Raw genomic sequence first — 22,284 nt, 5'->3', positions numbered from 1 at the left:
GTTTCATCTCTTTGCTTCTAAACTCTATGACCCACGTTTGCTTCTTAATTGGGTCTTATCAGTAACGACGTGGCATTCCCTGATTCCTCACGTCCCTATGATGCGTTAATTTGTCCAAGCAAAGAATCTCCCCCGTCTTACTTTTCGCGATTGCTGTACTTCCTTCGTAGTATTTTCTGCAACTGAACAACCCCCGCGCTGCTTCCTGTTTACACTGACACACGCATGCCCAGTGTAATGGTAATGTGATCTGTGTTTTTCAGGCGTGGTAGCATAGACGGAGATTAATTCTGAAACGACCCTTAAAACGCTCGTCTGGAAATGGTTTCAGTATTAGTGTGGATGTAGCCTAAATGACATTGGTATGAAGACGGTGATGTGTCCTGATTGCTGCTCTCATTGTTTGGTGTGTTTTTGGAAGGTGCCATTGCCAGTACAGAGGTGAAGCTGAAGCTGCAGGAGTTCCTTCTCAATAAGAAAGAGCCTGGCATCGGCGGACTGAACCATTCCTTCTCCCCAAAGTGCTGGTGAGGACTGCAGAGAGCTCCACCTGTCCCCCGGACAGATCACTGTAACATTACATACTGACTCAGTCTCAAACTAAAGTACTCTACGTTATTCCTGTGATAGTGTTTTTGTAATTTAAATGTAAACTCCATCTTCTTCACTGGCAGTAATGTAGCAATGATTTCTACGTGTAAGAAGTTACAAACAGTCCCTTTAACTGTACTGTATGAATGGGAGAATGTTTGTCAGTCACAGATCACAGAGTGTGATCCGTCCTCATCGCCGGGTGTGAACAGCGTCCTGTCAGGACAGCGAGCTGCTGCTGTAGTTTGTGAAGGCTCGAACAGTTTTGTGAATCTGAGCCAGACTTAAAGGGATAGTTCAGATTTTTTGAAGTGTGGTTTTATGAGGTACTTTTCCACAGTCAGTGTATTACCTACAGTACCTACAGTAGATGGCGGTCGCCACGCCCCCAATAGACAGGAGTACCAGCACGGGAGCAAAGCGATGTACTGCTGCGGACGGGGGCAGCAGCAAAACGACATTCCTTTCCCGACGGGGAACTGAAGCTGTTATCTGCGCTCTCTTTAAAGCCACCAGACTCCTTTGACAAAAACAGTAATTTTATCTCACAGAACACGGGGAGTTGCTGGTCTGCCACCGCCTCGATCGGTTCGTCTTTTTATGTTATTGTGTGACGTCGGTGTTTTAAAGGGTCAGATCGGATTCACCAAAATCACAATTTTTTTTTTAGGCATAACGTCATTGAGTGCTCCCAAAACATTTCTCCTCTCACAGAATATCTCCCCTGGTGACTTCAGGTTAGGAAACCTCTTAGACTCTCCTAAATATTGGCACACATAAAAGTGATTTCCTCAATTAGGAAAGTTGATAAAAGGCGGAAAAATTACGGAGCCGGAGGAGGGGTGTAATATTCTGTGATAAACCTCGAAGATTAAAGTCGTAAATTTGCGAGAATAAAACGTGGATATTCTGAGATGTGCTAAAAGAAAATGCTAAATTAGAAAAGAAAAACTCTAATATCCTATGAGATTATAATGTCATAAATTTGCGAGAAAAAAATGCAGAAATTCGCTGACATTAAAGTCACAAATTTACAAGAAAAAAAACCCTCCGAAAAATAGTGTTTTTTTTTTTTTTTTTCACTTCACTTTGCAAAGTCAGATCAACCTGATCATACCACAGACGCCGCCGCTTGCCTTCAGTGTATGACCTGATCAAATTATACTTTGCAATCAGATTCAGTAATATGGAAATACTCATACCCATATTATCATAAGCATCCCGACTTTGAAGAGACATTGCCGTGAACTGGGCACATTCAGAAGAAAACAACATAACGATTTGAGGGGTTTTATTGTAAATGTACAACTTTAATCTCAGAGAATATCCAAGTTTTTTTTTCTAGTAAATTAAAGACTTTATTCTCAGAGAATATCCAAGTTTTTTTCTAATAAATTTCCCTCTTTAATCTTGGAAATTCAGAGTTTTTTCTCGTAATATTCCCCCCCTCCCCCAGCTCTGTAAATATAATTTGTTACCTACAATGGCTCTAATATGCCATCGTAGTTTTAATCTTAGCCTTAAAAGATCATTTTTGACCAATTAAGAGTGATTTATTACTCTGAGTCTCTTGATAAATACAAGCCCTAGCCTGTATCACAGTCAACGATACAGTGAGTGATTTCATGAGAAGACATTACCAATACTGACAGATATTGCCGATGTCCTGAATTCTGGCTCTGTTTAAGATTTTTGGTGTGTTGCTCTTTTTTGTGTGGATAACCAGAGACAATATTTCCACATTAACAGGAAATAACAGGAAATGCATTCTAGGAAATGTAGGAAATGACTAAATGAAGTTGAACTACACTGAGCAGGTTGTTAGAAAATGACTACTGTCTGAAACATTCACTTGATTTTCAGATATTGTTTAATCATCCAGCTAACTGGCCTTCTCTTTGTGTTTCTGTGTGTGTGTCTGCAGGGGAGCCCAGCACATCTCCCTGGAGCAGGGCTCTCCTCCGCAGTGTAACACCCCAGGAACGCCTCCCTCCTACAAACTGCCCCCGCTGCTGGGGAACTACGAGGGCAAAGACGACTTCCCGCTCCGCAAGACAGGTACGAGAGACACATACTGACAGACGAAGGGTGTGTGTGTGTGTGTGTGTGTGTGTGTGTGTGTGTGTGTGTGTGTGTGTGTGTGTGTGTGTGTGTGTGGTTTGTCACTTGCCGTGTAAAAGTAGTTTGACAAAGGATTATGCGGAGGTGGAGTGTGGTGTGTTTATATATATATATATATATATATATATGTGTGTATGTGTGTGTGTACGTGTGGGTCTGACTCACCAGGGAAGAGGTAGCCCAAACTTAGAGAGAAAATATACACACACACATAGTTTCAGATATAACTGATGGCATGTGAAAGCATTTTCTCTGAACATGAATATAAGGTCAGAGGTCAGGATGTGAAACTGGTTCTGTGCTTTGTGCTGGGAGACGAATGAATGAAGTGAATCAGCTTATCAGATGCCGTTTTGGATGATTAAGTTTGCGTTCGCGGTGGCTCTGATTGGTCAAACAACTCTGACGGATGCGAATAAACGCAGAAAGTTCCGAAAAACAATAATGACAGACGGAAGTTTCGGAGTCGGTATGTAAACGTGACTAACACAACGTGAAGTTGCATTTATTTTTAAATGTGCAACAATTTCAGATGAAAAATATGAACTTAGTGTGCAAAGGCCTTTACACATGATAACGACAATGAATGGTTTCATGCTACGGATGCTCATTTTGAAAAATGTTCTTAACCGATAACCGACCCTCGTTAACCGATTATTAACCGTTAACTGACAAGATTTGTGCCTCGCGCCAGCTGCAGTGTATGATCACAACAGACAACTGAGTCTCCAGTTCACCGTCCGGGAGCGTTAACTTAGCAGCTACGATGCTGCGTGTAGTGTCACGGACATGCAACCACTTTCCCAGTAAAAGTCTCCACCGCACATTTAGTTTAGTTTAGCAAGTTGTCAGCTGTGTGTCTGCCCGGATTAACGATAGCGATTGCCCGATAAACAGTGTGTGTATTTGTGCTACGTTAGCAGCTCTAGCATTACCGGTGGCTTCTTGCTCGCTGCTGCCGCCACACACATTTACGTAAGTAACTTTAACGAGTGTCCGTGTGTGTGTTGGTGGTGAGTGTGAGGTTGTTGGTGGCGTTCTAGCTGTGATCGTAGGTGTAGCAGTGTGTGTACAGTTTATTTGTCGGTGAATAAATGCTACGAAATTACAACTCCTCCGCTCCGCTCAAGCGAGCCAGAGACCGAAGCTGACTTCCTGTATTCTGCAACTCCGGCTCCGCCTCTTAAGGTGGGCCGTTAAGGTTGAACAGCTTTTCTCCTTAAAGTGACGAGCCGCTCCTCTGAGCCGCTCAGCTTTTGAGTTAATTATTAACATTTCTTTTAACCGTTTTAACCGATAGCGTTAATCGGTTAAAACGTTTAATGTCGGTTAACGGTTAAACGGTTAATTATGAAAATCCGTAATTTATGCCATAAATGTAAAATATTGACTATTAAACCACAACAATCCCTCCATACCCATGTTGAAGTCTTGCTCAGTCAGATCTGTCATTGGTCACTCTGATCCCACATAGTCAAAGTTTTTCCTGCAGGGTGCTGTTTAGGCAGCTTGAACCAGTAAAACCTGAAAGCGCTTTCCTCTTCCTGCCCCTTGCCCTTAACCTCGACTTTTAGACCAAAGCTCCCTTAAAATACACCTGCTGTGGCTGCTCATCCAACTAGCTCCAACTCGCCAGCCAAAATGTAAGTTAGGATTACCCAGACGGCCTGTGCTCCCGTATCAGCCCTGATGACAGTCTCCTGCTGGCAAATCACCAGTCACCTCAAAATACTCAAAGCACTGCCCTTCACAATAAAACAAATAACATAAGATTAAAAACTCAAAAAAGGCAAACATAAAATGTATTTGTTTCCGCCTCTATTCCAAACAGTATATAACACAGTAGGGGTTGTTGATCAGTGCCGGTGATCTTCCATTTTCGTTCCCTCTCTCTCCCCGTCTCCCAGTCTCTGAGCCCAACCTGAAGGTGCGTTCACGGTTGAAGCAGAAGGTGGCGGAGAGGCGGAGCTCTCCACTCCTCCGCAGGAAGGATGGAACTGTTATCAGCACCTTTAAGAAGAGAGCCATAGAGATATCAGGTGAACACACACACACACACGCACACACACACACACACACACACACACACACACACACACACACACACACACACACACACACACACACCATGGTCAGTCTGTGAATTTGTGGCTCAATTGTTATAGATACAGAAATAGTCAATGGTCATGTCTATAATGTTAGATCCAGTAAGTATTTCTTAATGTACTGCAGTAGCCAGTGTGGTCGTCGATAAGGTGGGTGAACTACTGGGTAGAGATGGGCAGGTTACAGAGGAGGAAGTGGGTAAACTCTCCTATATTCCAATGGCTTTTGGCTGTACTGTAAACCGCCTGAAAAAGAAGTGGGTATACTCCGTATACCCTCCACTACAGCACTGGAAGTAGCATATGACGACATTGTAAAGCTATGCATAAAGAAAGTCAAGAAATGTTGTAAATTAAGTTGCAAGAAAGATTTTTTCCACTTGTATCTTAATGTTTGATTGAAACTTATAATGGAGAAAATGACATTCAGTAATAGTAAATGGTAACATTTACTAGTCAGTATATTATACATTTTATACAAGGTGAAAAGGTATCAGCATGGCATACAGTATGCAAGGTTAAAAGTTTTTTAATTTTTAATCAGTTTTTTATTAAAGCATGTGTATCAAAAGCATTCATCATATAAGTGGTGTTCAATATATACATACGTCGCCAAAGTTTATCAGCGTTGAGATTCTCCCGCTGTCATCACTGACGTTGATGCCGTTTTTATTCCTAATGGAGAAGCTACAATTGTAGCGTAGCCTGGCACTCATCGATCCGAACTCCGTTCAGAAAACAAGCATTTTAAAAGTTTTTTGCATTTCGTCTTGCGGACAGACCTGACAAAGCATGAATTCAGACTTTTTACTAATCAACATCTTAATGTAGTTATTTCTGCATCATTTTGATCCGTTTATTGCGATGAAATCACAGCACAGTCTGTTTATTTTGGGTTCATACCGCAGTAGCGACGTGTGTCTTGCTAGATACAGTCAGTGCAATGGAACTGTATGTGAATACAGCTCGCCGCCAGGTGACGTTATGAACCCAGACAGGATGGCGTTTGGTTTTCTGACATATCTGGGACTTCCACAACATGTACAGAGCAGCAATAGTGGTTATTTCTTCCATGGCTGATGGATGAAAGCGAGGCAAAAATTTGCTTCGCACTTGGTGTGAATGCACGGTACCACAATACGAAGCAACAACATAACGTAACTTAAATGAACATAAACAATAGCACATGCACAACAACAGCACTATGTAATGATACACTGAACCGCTGACACGCTCCCCAGAAAACCTAAACACAGAACTGTTCTCCACCTTTTCATTTTGAAAGAGCAAAGACCAATGAGGAAACTCCAACAGTTGGCCGACCAATCCTGTAACTCCATCACTCAGTCAGTCAGTCAGTGACAGGCTTTTACGTTTGTAGGACTGGTCCTCTGTGGTCCAGCCAAAAATGTTGAAATAGACAGAAAAACTCAGTAATAGTGTGTTTAGTGTGTGCAAATAAATCATTCTAACAATACATTACACATTTTATGAAATAACCTGAAGATTAATTCCTCTCTCTCTCTCTCTCTCTCTCTCTCTCTCTCTCTCTCTCTCTCTCTCTCTCTCTCTCTCTCTCCAGTCTCCTCTCTCTGTAATAGCGCTCCAGGTTCAGGTCCCAGCAGTCCCAACAGTTCCAACTCGGCTATCGCCAACGGCAACACGGGTTCGGTCCCCAACATACAGACTGAGGTATAAACACACATATTTAATCATTCATAAAGTTATACTCACCTGTACTCATATAGTACAGGGGTTGCTTTCATTGTCGCCATTCATGTCTTCATACTGGACATGCAGCTCGAGCTCGCCACCTACAGTTCACTGTGGTTCAAGAACAGTCAAGTCACTGTTTATTTGTAGATTTACAGAACAAGTGTTGACCAAAGAAATGCTTTACAGAGAAATATATATATATATATATATATATATATATATATACATCAAAACAGAACAGAAATAAATAGGTAAATAACTGTAAAAGACAAAATTAAAGCATTTTTATATTGATATTAACAATAAAGAGGACCCAAATGAAATATTAAAGGGGACATATCATATCATCATATCATGAAAAACTCACTTTTTCAGTGCTTGTGCACATACATAGAGGTATCTGGAGTGCCTACCAACCCAACTGTGAAATAAGACAACCCAGTCAGTTTGTTGTGGCCGTTCTGGTTATTGTCATTTTTGTGCTGTTTTATATAATAATATAATAACTATTAGTGCCATTAGTGTTACATTTCTTGACGCCAGCTGTATTTTTCTACAGTGACTTTACATTTTTTGTTCCCTGTGTTGAATGACATCATAGGGTTGACATCGCTGATAGCTGCTTCTTGTCTCTCAGGGCGCTTTCACATTAGGTATGATTGATCCGTACCGTGCCCGATTACAATTGCACCTCCCAAAATCAGCTAAATAAAATAACGAACACCGCCTGACCCCATCAGCTACGATTGTTTATATTTTAATGAACGTCTCGCCTGCCTTCCTGCTGTATCACCCATGGCCGTGCGGTTCAGAGGATGAGATCGGCTCATGATGCGAGCAGACTTCGGAGGAGATCGGCGGCGTTGAATAAAGCCTGCCCTTTCACAGCTACTCTTTAACTGCTAATGTTACTCGCGTTAAATAGTGGTCCACTTCCGTGTTTCAGTACGGTCGGCTTTCACACCTGATGCGAACCGTGCCCGAGTCCTCATGATCCGTACTCCAGACCTCCACCTTTTCAAGTGGACTCGGGCGCAGAGCGACGAACCGTGCCCGAGTACGGTACGGAGCGTTCACACTAAATCAATTGCTACTGGACTTTGGTTATAAGTGCGCTCGGATCCGGGCCCGGGTCCCTGATGTGAAAGCACCCTTAGTCCGTGTCACTTGCCACAGTATTGTAAGCCGGAGCATGCTTTGCTGAACAAACTATGTGAAGACACCAATGTTGAATTACCCGAGGCTCTAAGTGTTTATAATGGGACCTTAAAGGGTCTGTTTGTAACTTCTTACAGTATAAATCATTGCGGGTCGGTGTCCCATGCGCACTCGCGTGTGGCTATGCTGTTCAGACTCAGACTCCAACACAAACTACACGTCGCTTTGGTCTCCAGGGCCGGAGTCTCTGCTGTACTCTGCTCCTCTGCCTGCCTTCACTCACACACCGCGCTCGTTCTCGCTCTCTCGCTCCACTCTCACATGCATGCGCGCACACTCCACACTGCAGAAGAGTTAGTTTAGCTCTGAGAATATCTAGTGAATGTACAGTGGACGTTTGTGCAGAAATAACTGCTGCAGCTCCTCCAGACCAACAGAGGTTTCCCGTGTCTTGTGAAGTGACGGGGCTCCGCAGAGAGAAACGTTATCGTCTCCGATCAAAACTGCGGTGTCTCCCCTGTTCCCTCCGGCCACGGTCGGGAGGCTGAGGCAGGAAAAGCCAACACTAGGATCAGCATTGATTCATGGAGAGACCTTCGTCTGGTCAGCTAACATTACTGCCAAGCAGCTGAAATATAGAGTGATATTGTGCTTTTAGCTGACGTGTGTCGCCTCACTGTTTTGAGCGATGCTCGTTCATGTCTATGTAGAGCGAGCACAGGACGCTGACTTTCGTTGACTTAACGGCCACAGGTGTTGCTGTTAACAAGCAATTTCTGATTCTTACAAATAGTTCCTTTAAGAAGGTAATATGGACTTTTGTCCAGTGAGCAAGTAGAAGGGTTCAAAGCCAACAAGACATGTTAGATTTGTGCGATCACTGAACCGAAGTTTCCTTGATGTGGTGTCCGGTCTTTGTGTTGCTGTCTTCCTATATTAACAGGGATAATGAGGTCTGTTAAATGCCGGCTCATAAGCATCATCATTTACCCCAATATGTGCAGGTTAGCTTTTATATATGAGGACTGAGGTGGAGTGTAAACATGAAGTGGGATGAAACAGCTGGACAATTTTGAATATCGGCAGATGTGTTTGATAGGAATATTAGCTAGTTAATGAATGTGCGTTGAAGCAGCCAAGCCCAGCTCTAGAGGATTCAGAGTGAAATTACTTGCTTTGAGAGAGATGCTGTTCGTCAGTGCTTACCAGTAGATGTTAAAAACAATGGTTACCATAGCAACTTGGGTGAATCTACAGCGTATATCCGTCGGACCGCCCTCTCCACTTCGGCTAGGATTCCACAGAGCGAGACACTTAAACTGACCAGTCTACCCATGTGTGTCCTTCTGTCTCCAGCTGAGATCTCTCCATCAGACGCTGGGGGCTGATGGGACAATGAGTCCTCTGAATCTCTACACTTCGCCCTCCTTGCCCAATATCTCCTTGGGCCTCCCTGCCAACTCACACATCACGGTGGGTCAACACACACACATGATGAAATGAAGGCTAATAGTTGTTTTTATCAACACACTAGTGATTGCGTGGCGGTTACCTTGACTTGTCTGTTTGGTAACCGTGGTAATGCCCTCCCCGCAGCCCAACCAGGCGCTGTCTGCCCAGCAAGAGGCTGAGCGTCAAGCCATCCAATCGCTGCGAGGGGGCGGAGCTCTAACAGGGAAGTTTCTCTCCACATCCTCCCTACCTGCCGGTAAGCTTCACCATAGCTCAGGTTATTATTAGAGATCCACCGACATGTATCTGATATTTTTGCAAATCAAATTTATACATATGTGCCACATGATGGTTTCCGTGAGTAAAGAAGACATAAAGCTCGTAATTTGTAACGCGTGCAAGTCCAAAGTAAGCCGTGGAGGAACAACCTGAAAAACAACTTGGAACAACTAACTGTTTTATTGTGAACATTCAATTGAATTTCAATTTTCCATGAAAGAAAAGTTACAAAAAATGTTTTTGTGTATGCTGTGTGTATAGTTCTTAGAAAGGAAGAAAATCGGAATTGGCCTAGAAAAGTGCAATCTGTAGTTATTATGCTTTAATTATTATAGTAAAGTTATATACATTATACATGCTGTATATAAATATTAGGGCTAGCAATCGATTCAAATATTTGATTGCGATTAATAGCACTTTTTTTTTTCTGTTTTATCTGCTCAAAAGTTTTGGCTACCTTCTTTGGCTTGTTGGATAAACGTCAAGTGCTAATAAATTAGCATCGCTAGCTTAGACATATCTATCTATCTATTTATCTATCTATCTGTCTGTCTGTCTGTCTGTCTGTCTGTCTAATCTATCTCAGTGTGTCAGTGTGCTGACTTGACTATGACTTGCCCCAAACTGCATGTGATTATCATAAAGTGGGCATGTCTGTAAAGGGGAGACTCGTGGGTACCCATAGAACCCATTTACATTCACTGATCTGGAGGTCAGAGGTCAAGGGACCCCTTGAAAATAGCAACGACAGTTTTTCCTCGCCAAAATTTAGCGTAAGTTTGGAGAGTTTTTTATCCTTCTTCGAGATAAGCTAGTATGACATGGTTGGTACCGATGGATTCCTTAGGTTTTTTGTAGTTTCATATGAGGCCAGCTACAATACAACCTCCAAAAGATCTATTGCGTTAAAGAAATTAGTGGCGATAAAATGAATTTGCATTAATTATGGCGTTAACTTTGACAGCCCTAATTTTGAAATTGAGGAATGATTTGGAGTAATAATATGAATGTTTCTTTGCAGGGGTGGTGCATGAGATAGAGACGCAGCCCCCCAGCTCTCATTCTGCTCATTCCTCGTTATTGCAACATGTGCTACTGCTGGAGCAGGCCAGACAACAGACTGCTATGCTAGCTGGTAACCTACACACCCCCACACACACACACACACACACACACACACACACACACATGCTAACATCCACGGTAATGTCCACCCATTGTATCCAACTCATGATCTTTCTGCTATGACCCCTCCGCCCACTTAGTCCCCATGTACAGCCAGTCGCCGCTGGTTACGGCAGAGAGAGGCGTGTCCAGCGGCATGCGGGCGGTCAACAAGTTGCCTCGCCATCGGCCGTTGGCTCGGACCCAGAGTGCACCTCTGCCCCAGTCCCCCCAGGCCTTGCAGCAGCTGGTCGTCCAGCAACAACACCAGCACTTCCTGGAGAAACACTACAAGGTACACATATTCACATATTCACACACACACACACACACACACACACACACACACACACACACACGCACACACGCACACACACATATGTGTTTATAGATAATATCAGGACTTTTGAAAAAACGTGACAAATGGGGACGTGCCTTTCCCAAGGTCCTAGAGACCTGGGAATCAAAGTATTTCCGAGCCATTCTTCTACGAATGCATCCATCTGTTGAGATTTTGTCTAAGGCTATAGGCTAAAGGCTATATTTCGGTCAGACCTGATTTTACTGCTACGGCGGCTCTAGAAAACTGTGGTGAGCTCAGAAAAATGAGGACGCCAAAAATGTCCTCATTTTTCCGAGCGTCCCGATATTGAAGGTGTGTTATCATAGAATTGTCCTCATTGTCATAAAAACAAGTATACACACACACACACACACACACACACACACACAAACACACGTTCACGCATTGCCTTGTGTGTGTAGATGCTATCGAAGGGGGCAGAGCTTCCCAGGCCGCCGCCCACCCACCCAGAGGAGACGGAGGAGGAGCTAACAGAGACCAATGACATGCAGGAGGATGACGAAGGGGCGAGCCTTCACAGGTGTGGCATTTTTCTGACAGCCAATCAGTCAATATCAGTGACTGTTGTAGATCCTGTTGGTTATCTATATCTGTATACCGTATGTTACCTCACCTGGTTATTCTGACCAATCAGGCTTCAGAAGGAGGGGTCAGACGACAGCACGCCTTCCTCCGAGCGACTAGGCATGCACGTGAAGGGCGAGGAGGAGTACGGGAGCGTGCATGTGAAAGGGGAGAGCACGGAGAGCGAGCTGGATGAAGAAGAAGACGAAGAAGACATCATCCAGCTGAGGGAGGGCGATGAAGACGAGAGGGGGAGCTACACGCAGGTTCGTGTGTCGCCGTTGAGAGTGCGGATAAATGGTCGAAATAGTGAGCTAAAGGTCATTTAAAAACAGTTTATTGAATTAGATAAAAGTAAAACAAATTGGCATAAAAGTAAAAAAAGTAAGTGTAACTGTAAGATAAACAGTTGAAATAGTTAGCTAAAAGTAAAAGATAAATGGTTTAAACAGATTAAAGTAATGAATAATGTTTTAGAATAACTAGCTAAAGGCATTGGATAATGGTTGAAATAATTAGCTAAAAGTAATGGACACATTGTTTAAATAACTAACTAAAGGTAAAAGACAAATGGTTGAAACAGTTTATTTGTTTATTTATTTATTTATTTTGCACAATTTAAGACTAGACAACATGACAAAAGAAATAACTGAATAATATTCAGTGCAGGAAGAGGCAAAAAACCCACTGGGCTGATCTGAAGCCTCCACCTAGAGACAAGATTAATATAAAGAAATAATATGACTACATCATAGTGATAACAAACAATTAGGACAAGATATATATATAATAACAATACAGTAAATTTATCAAAAAAGACAAGTGTGTGTGTGTGTGAGTGTTTTGCGTGGAAGTGTATGGTTAGTGTTTGTGAGGAGCATATTGTTTAAATATCTATAAAGAGTTCTGGGTAATCGTAACCAAACAACATTGTGAGTGGGAAAAAATAATCATAAAAACAGATACATGGACAACATGAGGAAAAGTAATTACAGAACAGCAATTAAATTACCCTTTAAGCGACTTTTGAAACATTTGACAGATGAACAGTTTTTTGATAGATGCGAAAAGCTACTCCATAATTCTTATCGAAAATTGACCTCTACTAGTGAGGAATTTAGGAGGTTAGCTAAAGTAAAAGATAAATGGTTGAAACAGATAAAAGTAATGAATACATTTTTAGAATAACTAGCTAAAGGCATTGGATAAATGTTAGCTAACAGTTAGCTAAAAGTAATGGACACATTGTTAAACTAGAATGGCACTCGGAGAGCGCAGACCTCCGTCAAGCTGCCCGAGTACGATTCCCCCCCCCCTCTCCGTGCAGCTTGCGCCATCATCCACGTGTATTTTAGTTTATGTTGAGATCAGCTGTACGTAACGGAGCATCGTAAAACACTTCATTCTAACTGGACAGAAACAAAGTAAAACTCCACCAAGTGTGCTTTGGTCCAACTCAACTATACTTTCACCGAGTTTAATGAGAAAAAATGCGGAATCTACAGGTGTCTACCCCTATAAAAAAACCTCCCGAAGCCAGATCATGATCCGGATCGCCACCAAAATCTAATGGATTGTTCATTGTGCCACACCACACCCCTCCAAAATATTTCAATCCAATCCACCGCAGACTTTTGGAGTAATCCTGCTAACAGACAAACCAACAAACCAACGCCGGTGAAAACATAACCTCCTTCCTAGGCTTTCGGCCTTGGCGGAGGTAATAACTAGCTAAAAGTAAAAGGTAAATAGCTTAAACAGTTAGCTAAAAGTAACAGACACACTGTTTAAATAACAAGCTAGAGGTATTGGATAAATGGTTGAAATGTCCAGTTTCTGCCTCTCCAAGTTGTAGTTGTACAAGCCAACCTTAACAATATCCACTTTATTGTAGTGTCACATAACAGCCACTTTAAAATCGGATGAAATAAACACATTTAGAACACGATGGGTGGGATCGATGAGCTCATCTGATAGGGATGCGGGGGCACATCAGATCTCAGGTCAGTCTTAAACTCGGGACGTTTCGGTTACGCAGCATCATCCCACAGAGGGATGAATCACACAAATGCATCATTGGCCGACCTCCTGCTGTTTTTCTGCCTCGCTGTGTTCGCTCCGTTACAGATGTTGCTGTGCGTTAGATATCTTAACGGTTTGGCCTGTACTTCAGTCCGAACCCGAGATGGCTTCAGGTGTTTTTCACACCTCGCACGATTGTTTTCACACGTATAAATCCTTGAGCTGCGGTGCGTTTGCGCATCACTTTTGTTTTGTGTTTTTCCCTTATTGCGTACTTTCTTCAGAGAAACAACTCATTATGGTTTGATGAGCTCATTGCATAACAGGCCCATTATCGGCTCCGCATGCAATTTAAATAGTGACGTCGTACTACGTGCAGATCTCAAGTGTTGACTGCTGAAGCCCTCTGATCTAACCAAAAGCTTCCATTTAATGGAGTTAACAACGGAACACAAATTATTCCTTTAAATAGATATACAGCATTTCAACCTACAGTTTAAAATGAAATGATGTACAGATATAGGGGCCTAATCATGAAGCCACAAATGTAAAACATAAGTTTATTTTTTTTTTTTTAAAAGCCTGCTGATTTTTTTTTTCTCAAAGGACAGTGTTGGACATATGATTTGCAGAGTAGATACTGTAAGTATGCTGTAGCAGAGAAAAAACATGCAATTTCATTTCAGTTAGACTTTAAAGCTGCACTAATCACAATGTTTATATTAACAATGAAGGTGTGTGTGGGCAGAAACAAATTGTGAATAAATGGTGAAAATGATGTACTGTATGTGCACGGTGGCGGTCAGCTGGTCGATGGCTGTAGTCTTTGCAGTGTGTTTAAATACAATATTTAACAGAAGACTTGAGGGAAGGCAGCAGTCGGCCTTCATTGATGCTAGCCCTTTAATGTTGTTCTGGTGTGTCAAAACCCTCAAAGTCTGTTTACAGGTGTTGGGGAGGGGGCATACTACTGTATATGTGGGAAAAAAGTAGTATAAAGCCTTTTCAGCTGTGTGAAGTCTGATAAGTTGCCCTAAAGGGACTATTTGTAACTTTCAGAAATGCTTCTTAATAGCGACACCTGTGGCCGTTAAGTCAACGAAAGTCAGTGTTGGGCTCGCGCTTGTGCTCGCTCTAAATATACATGAACGAGCAGCTCAAAACAGTGAGGCGACACACGTCAACTAAAATCACAATATCTAAATTTCAGCTGCTTGGCAGTAATGTTAGCTGACCAGACGAAGGTCAATGCGTATCCTAGTGTTGGCTTTTCCTGCTTCAGCGCAGACTGAAGCAGCGGGTCTCCGCAGCGAGTAACGTTGTCGTCTCCGCCCGCAGCTGGAGTGAACAGGGAGACACCAGCACCCAGTCGGTAACGAGACGATAACGTTTCTCTCTGCGGAGCCCCGTCACTTCACAAGACACGGAAAACCTCTGTTGGTCTGGAGGAGCTGCAGCAGTTATTTCTGAACAAACGTCCACCGACATTTACTAGATATTCTCAGAGCTAAACTAACTCTTCTGCAGTGTGTAGTGAGCGTGCGTTCACCTCTAGAGGTGGAGCGAGACAGCGAGAACGCGCGTTGTGTCAGTGAAGGCAAGCAGGCAGAGGAGCGGGGACTTCAGCCATGTGTCCCGACCCGGTACTTTTATACGCTTAAAAAGTTACAAACAGTCCCTTTAAGTGATGTCACTTGAGTCAGCGTCGGATGGATCTGAAGACTACAATTTTGAAAATGAAAAGAATCTGGAGGTGAACCGTTGAGGCTAGAGTCTACATTAGCTGCTCTGGCATAACACACCAGAATCTGTATAGTGGTTGTGCCTAGAAGGTAACACGCAAATTGCGAAACTCTCGCGAGATGGTTAACGTTAGGCATTGACCTTGAATAGTTAAGGTTAGGCATTGACCTTGAATAGTTAAGGTTAGGGATTGACCTTGAATAGTTAAGGTTATACATTGACCTTGAATTGTTAACGTTAGGCATTGACCTTGAATAGTTAAGGTTAGGGATTGACCTTGAACGGTTAGCGTTAAGCATTGACCTCAAATGGATAAGGTTAGACATTGACCTCGAATGGTTATGGTTAGGCATTGACCTTGAACAGTTAAGGTTAGACATTGACCTTGAACGGTTAAGGTTAGGCTTTAACTTTGAATGGTTGACGTTAGGCATTGACCTTGAACGGTTAAGGTTAGGATAGGTCGTGGGGCAGCGAGTCTCGCACGTGTTTTTTTGCAAGTTTTCACAATTGGCGGGTTACCATCTAGACACGACCCTGTTTAGAGTAGTGCAGGGATGACTTATTTTTGTAGGCCAACCAGGAAGTTAGCATTGCCCTGGGTTCCCTCGACAAAAAGCCAAAGTGGATTTTTCCATTGGGTTTTGGATTTTTGCAGAAAATAAGCTCTGTTGCAAACACACGTTTATGATGCTTACACGTTTTGTTCAGCAACATAATCTCTCATCTATGGAGATTATTTTTGGTTTTTGAAGCGCGAATCCAATCGCCAGATGTATAAAAACGTTAGGCTATAAACGAACTACACCACGGTCGCCTGAGTATACACTATGAGGCTGTAACGGTGGACCAGTCTGTGTGATGACTTTTACTAGTCTCATTTAGCCACTTGTTAGCGACCGCCTTTTTTAAGACACATTAAGGCTTCGAAATCCACAAGCGGGATATTTACGGATATATTTTATGTCGTAGAACTAAACAATAAAATCCCTTCAGCTCGTGTTAACCACAGACCTTATTTCAGGCATCTAACTGAAAACCCATTAAAAAAAAACCATTGACTTCCAGACAAGGGGACCAGAAGTGCTAAAATGCTGACTCATGACTCATTCCTGTAGCACTCTCTAGTCAATTGAATGAAATTGATTTGATTTGTGGGTAATGTAGGCAACAAGGAAAATTGAAGCATGGAATAAAAAAGACATTACTGGTTCTGCTGCATCGATCTTTATCCTTAACCGTCCATCATGAGACCGCTGCTATAGGAGTGCACTGCTAAAAGGAGTACTCTCTTTCACTGATCTTTTTTCTCCTGCTTCATCACACCCAAATAGACACCTCTGACCCACGTCCACTGCGGTTGCTGTGTTTTATACTTAAGGATGAATTGGATCAGTCCAAAATGTACCATCCAAGTTTAACTGAATTAATTTTTTTTTATAAGCACACAAGTAGAGGATGAGTCATCATCAGGAGAAAGCTTTGACATTTCACAGAAACGGAAAAGGGTGGGAATTGAATATAAAATTGCACAACAACGACACATTTTGTCATTTTGTGACATGCGTATACGTACAGTGAGACATACTTGAACAAAGACAAACTCCTCGAGCGTGAAAACACAAGAGCCACCTCGCCGCTGGGCGTCCAGTCAGACTCGAGTAGAGACGCCGACACACACGCACAGCTGCTGACGCTGCAGTGACATCACCAGCTGGTGACTCAACCACTGGACTCATTGCTGTGTGTCTTCCTGTACGTCTGTACGTCTTGAAGTGTGTGTGTGTGTGTGTGTGTGTGTGTTTTAGTGTCCACCCACACATGAGTCACCCAGTTCGCAGCAGGGAGCACAGCAACACTCCCTATATATAGACACTACAGAATAATGTGTGTGCGTCTGCAGCACTTAGACAGACCTTAACATTGCTCTGTGGAGGTTGGCGATGAGTGACGCTGTCAGTCCAAGTTTCATGAAAACTAAACACGAGTGGAATAGCTGTCGTCATCGTATAGAGTGTTGTAGCAGCTTTTTATTTTCTATTAAATCTGTCAATCCTAAGTTTTTAGCATGTTTATGAATTTATACAATATTTATAATTACAGTCATTTCAGTGTGTGTGTGTGTGTGTGTGTGTGTGTGTGTGTGTGTGTGTGATGACGGGGAGAGACGGGAGAGATGTTGGTGTTCACACACACACTCTCTCCTCCATCACTGCAGTGAATGGACTGATTCATCCTTCTGCTATGAATCATAACTTTCTCTCTCAACCACCCCACCCCCCACCCTCTGCTCTCTCTCTTCCCCTTCCCATCAGGCCTTGCAGCATCTGGGTGTGTTCCAATCCTCGTTGCCCCACAGACCTCTTGGAAGAGCGCAGTCCTCCCCCGCAGCCACCGTCAATCCCATCAAACACCTCTTCACCACCGGTCAGTTCTTTTATGTGTGCGCACATCTGGTTCGTTGTCGGATGAGAATTTGACATCAGCTGTTGTGTCGATCCGCCCGCTGTAGGCTACCGTGTTTGTTGCCTAGCAACGGGGGGGGGGGGGGCTGCTGACTCTCTGATGGCTGACTAAGTGAACTAACCGATATACCCTTAAGTAATGTATTGTCTATTGTGGCTAATTTCCTGGTTTATGAGTATATTTTATTATATATATTATAATACAATGATACTTTCCTTTTACATTAAAAGCCCTCCAGGAGTTCAGGGGACAGAACCTCTGACTCTTATAAACATAAGCTTCATCATTTAGGATCACTAGTGCAGTGCCCGTCAGAAACATGCCCGTTCAGAACTTTTTTTAAAAGGTCTCAAAAGGACTCAATGTAAGAATCAGAAATGACTTGTTAACAGTGACACAGTGGCCGTTAAGTCAACGACAGTCAGCGTCCTGTTGCTCGTGCTTGTTGCTCGCACTACGTCGACGCGAGCGAGCATCGATCAAAACAGTGAGGCGACACACACGAGACTGATCATGATTGACAGGCATCATGTTGATTAAAGGGACTGTTTGTAAGAATTAGAAATTGCTTGTTAACGGGACACCTTTGGCCATTAAATCGACAAAAATCAGCGTCCTGTTGCTCGCGCTTGTGCTCGCTCTACATAGACATGAACGAGCATCGCTCAAAACAGTGAGGCGACACACGTCAGCTAAAAGCACAATATCACTCTATATTTCAGCTGCTTGGCAGTAATGTTAGCTGACCAGACGAAGGTCTCTCCATGAATCACTGCTGATCCTAGTGTTGGCTTTTCCTGCCTCAGCCTCCCGACCGCGGCCGGAGGGAACAGGGGAGATGCCGGAGTTTTGGTCGGAGACGATAACGTTTCTCTCTGTGGTGCCCCGTCACTTCACAAGACACGGGAAACCTCTGTTGGTCTGGAGGAGCTGCAGCAGTTATTTCTGCACAAACGTCCACTGTACAGTCACTAGATATTCTCAGAGCTAAACTAACTCTTCTGCAGTGTGTAGAAGAGTTCTCCCCCAAGTCCTCCGACCGCGGCCAACAGTGTTTAACAGATGGGCTTCACTAGAACTTTGTGGTTTTGGTGCTTCCGTGTACTTTGTGTTGGAGTCTGAGTCTGAACAGCGTAGCCACATGCGGGCGCTCATGGGACACCGACCCGCAGTGATTTATACGTGTAAGAAGTTACAAACAGTCCCTTTAACGTTAGCAACATTAGCCAGCTAAAAGCACAATATCACTCTATATTTCACATGCTTGGCAGTAATGTTAGCTGACCAAACGAAGGTCCCTCCATGAATCGAAGGCCCGGCCGATGTTGATCCTCGTGTTAACTTGTCCTGCTTCAGCCTCCCGATCGTTGTCAGAAGGACCAGGGGAGACACCGGAGTTTTGGTCTCCTGGGTCGGAATCGATAACGTTACTCACTCCGGAGTTAACCCCCGTCACTCCACTCAGCCTCTGTTGGTCTTGAGGAGCTGCAGCAACAAACGGCAACTTCCACTGTGCATTCAGTTGATATTCTCTAGGCTAAACTAACCCTCTTCTCCTCCGCCGCTCGCTCGTTTCGCCGCCGCTCTCTCTCTCTTGCTTCACCACTCACTTCCCACAACACTAGTTTTCGCCCAACGTCGGTCACATTCCTGTTTTGCAAGACGGGCTCCACTAGATATAACTTTGTCTTTTTGGTGCTTCCGTTGAGTTTGTGTCCATTTCTAACTGAACGTTAGATGTGGTTGCACACTGGAGCTGAAATTAAAGTCAACGGATATTATCAAATTTAGAGAGCCAATAAAGGCATATTGTTCTGTACACAATTTTTCATATGACCCATAACGGCATTGTGGTAACATACTATTCAGCCTTCACAGAATAATAACTTGTTTCAGTTCAAAGTGGATTTTTAAAAGCTATTTTATATTTATCTACGGCATCTACACATACAATCAAAATGAAACAATATGTGTGTGTTTGTGTATAGCTGCAGGCGTAGCCCGGCTGTGTGGTGCAGGCAGTCTCCACCCGGGTGTTAAAGAACATAATAACCTGTGTAAAGGATGAGTCCTGTATACTTGTAATGTAAATAGTAATAAAGCAGATGTGATGTGAGTCATATCCCAGGTTCTTACTCAGGTGTGTCCACTAAGTATACTGTACTAAGTACTGTGGTAAATCCAATGTCCTGCATGTGTCCTACATATTCCACTTGTAGCTACTGACCTCTTGTGGTGCTAATTTGTCACTACATGATCCACTGTGGAGGACCATGAACACCTGTTGTTGTACTGAAATTGCTGTGGAAATTATGATATATATAAACTATTATTTGTATGTTTTCTGTATATTTATTTATTTCTCTATCTTTTTTTACCCAGCATCCATCTGGTCCCAGCTTTTATCTGAACCCGGCATTATTGGAGTATTGTTTTTTATTAGAATTAGAATATATGGTATTTACATCTCTCTCTCTCTCTCTCTCTCTCTCTCTCTCTCTCTCTCTCTCTCTCTCTCTCTCTCTCTCTGCAGGGCTTGTATATGACAGTCTGATGTTGAAGCATCAGTGTGTGTGTGGCAATGCTCACATCCACCCAGAGCATGCTGGGAGAGTGCAGAGCATCTGGTCCAGACTGCAGGAGACAGGCCTGCTGAACCGCTGCGAGGTACACACACACACACACACACACACACACACACACACACACACTAAAGTTTGAACCATAGAAATAGAATATGAGTAGAACAGACATTCCCATTCAAATAACGTAGCAGGCTGGTCAGAGCGGCGGCGGCGGCGTTCCCATAGTGACCGTTGTAACGGGCTTACTTCCATATAAACTAAACCGACTCACCGCAAGTGGCGGACTCACTGAGGTGAGGTTTTGCAGTAACGAAGACTAAACGAGCGGTGGACTAGTAACGTTACGGCACATAGAAAATGTAAATGAGTCAAATGTCTGGGGACAAGCTACCTCGCTAACTAGCTAGCCTGCTGTCTCCGGGAGCTGCATTCGTTCTCTTCCCGGCGAGCTGTGACCACACACTTCACGGCCCCCCTGACGTAGGGGTTCTGTTGTCACCATGACAACTGACAACAATGACCATCTTCTTTTGGAATAGTCAAATGACCACAGCAAACAGTTCAATGACCCTTTTACTCCTATTTTAGTTCTATGGTTTAGACCAGGGGTCAGCAACCTTTACTATCAAAAGAGACATTTTAGGCAAAAAAGAAAAAAGAAAAATCTGTCTGGAGCCGCAAAACATTTGATCACTATGATGAAGGTAACACAGTTTATAGTCTAAGTATATAGTATATAAGTCTAATGCAGTGAGGGCCAAAGAGACAATGTACTACGGAGTATTAGGGCCACACTGAGGGAAAACACATCTGAGATTTACAGAATAAAGTCATAATATTATGAGAAAAAGTCCTAACTTAATGAGAAAAAGTCGTAATATTACGAGAATAAAGTCATAACTTTACGAGAAAAAAAGAAAATGACACGTAAAATTACTACTTTATAATATTATGACTTTATTCTCGTAATATTATGACTGTATTCTATTCTATATCTCAAATTTATTTTTTTTCCCTCAATGTGGCCCTAATACTCCGTCGTACCGTCGTACCATAGACCTAAATAAAAATGAAAATGTAAACAAAAAACAATTATTCATTTCCATTTGTAAAAGTCCACAGGGAGCCACTGGAGAGGGGCTGAAGAGCCGCTTGTGGCTCCGGGGCCGCAGGTTGCAGACCCCTGGTTTAGACCTTTGTACTCACAGCAGAGCTACGCCCACAGTGCTATGATGTCATGGTTGTTGCCCACGCTGCAGGCTATCCCAGCATGCACTGTAGTACACTGCTAACATTCACCTCCCAGTGAAATATCTGTTTCCATCACACATCTAGACACCCACACAAGTTTCATTTTCCATCTCGTGTATAATATTTCTTTTGTTTGTTTTACAAAAGGTAATTGATTCTCAAAAAATTGCCAAACATCCATTCTATGTTTTTTTTTCTGATGTGCAAATTAAAAACGTGCGAACGCCTTACTTAGTCTCTCTCTCTCTGTCTATCTGTGTGTGTGTGTGTGTGTGTGTGTGTGTGTGTGTGTGTGTGTGTGTGTGTGTGTGTGTGTGTGTGTGTGTGTGTGTGTGTGTGTGTGTACGAACAGAGGATTCGGGGGCGTAAAGCGTCTCTGGATGAGATCCAGTCTGTCCATTCAGAGTTCCACACTCTGCTGTATGGAACCAGTCCGCTGAATCGACACAAACTGGACCACAAGAAGCTGCTGGGTACCTGTCTGTCTGAGTGATCTATATCCCTGTGTAGTACATAGTTGTGATACATATATACAGTATTTATTAGGGATGCACCGATACCACTTTTTTTTCAGACCGAGTACAAGTACTTACATTTGGGTACTCGCCGATACCGAGCACCGAAACGAGTACTTCTCTGTGCCAAAAGACCCTCGTTAACAGCCAGCTGGAGGGTGTGAGCGACACACGGCAGGCTTGGGAGT

The 22,284-nt window shown here is 43.2% G+C and overlaps 1 protein-coding gene across 2 annotated transcripts in view; it reads left to right on the top strand.

The window, feature by feature from the left end:
- The window catches only part of hdac5 (histone deacetylase 5), an 87,868-nt gene that overhangs the window by 49,413 nt on the left and 16,171 nt on the right, over positions 1-22,284 (top strand). For both annotated transcript variants that reach the window (XM_074657244.1, XM_074657243.1), the window contains 13 exons: positions 422-527; positions 2,516-2,649; positions 4,620-4,751; positions 6,400-6,509; positions 9,048-9,164; positions 9,288-9,399; positions 10,444-10,557; positions 10,688-10,881; positions 11,352-11,470; positions 11,585-11,780; positions 17,595-17,706; positions 20,279-20,412; positions 21,934-22,054. In XM_074657244.1, the coding sequence (XP_074513345.1) occupies positions 422-527; positions 2,516-2,649; positions 4,620-4,751; positions 6,400-6,509; positions 9,048-9,164; positions 9,288-9,399; positions 10,444-10,557; positions 10,688-10,881; positions 11,352-11,470; positions 11,585-11,780; positions 17,595-17,706; positions 20,279-20,412; positions 21,934-22,054 (1,701 nt within the window). The remainder of the gene's footprint in view (positions 1-421; positions 528-2,515; positions 2,650-4,619; positions 4,752-6,399; positions 6,510-9,047; positions 9,165-9,287; positions 9,400-10,443; positions 10,558-10,687; positions 10,882-11,351; positions 11,471-11,584; positions 11,781-17,594; positions 17,707-20,278; positions 20,413-21,933; positions 22,055-22,284) is intronic.

Source organism: Sebastes fasciatus, chromosome 13 (genome assembly GCF_043250625.1).
Source record: "Sebastes fasciatus isolate fSebFas1 chromosome 13, fSebFas1.pri, whole genome shotgun sequence".
NCBI lineage: Eukaryota > Metazoa > Chordata > Actinopteri > Perciformes > Sebastidae > Sebastes > Sebastes fasciatus.
The sequence above is the reverse complement of the archived record's forward strand: the minus strand, read 5'-3'. Positions and strand labels throughout refer to the sequence as shown.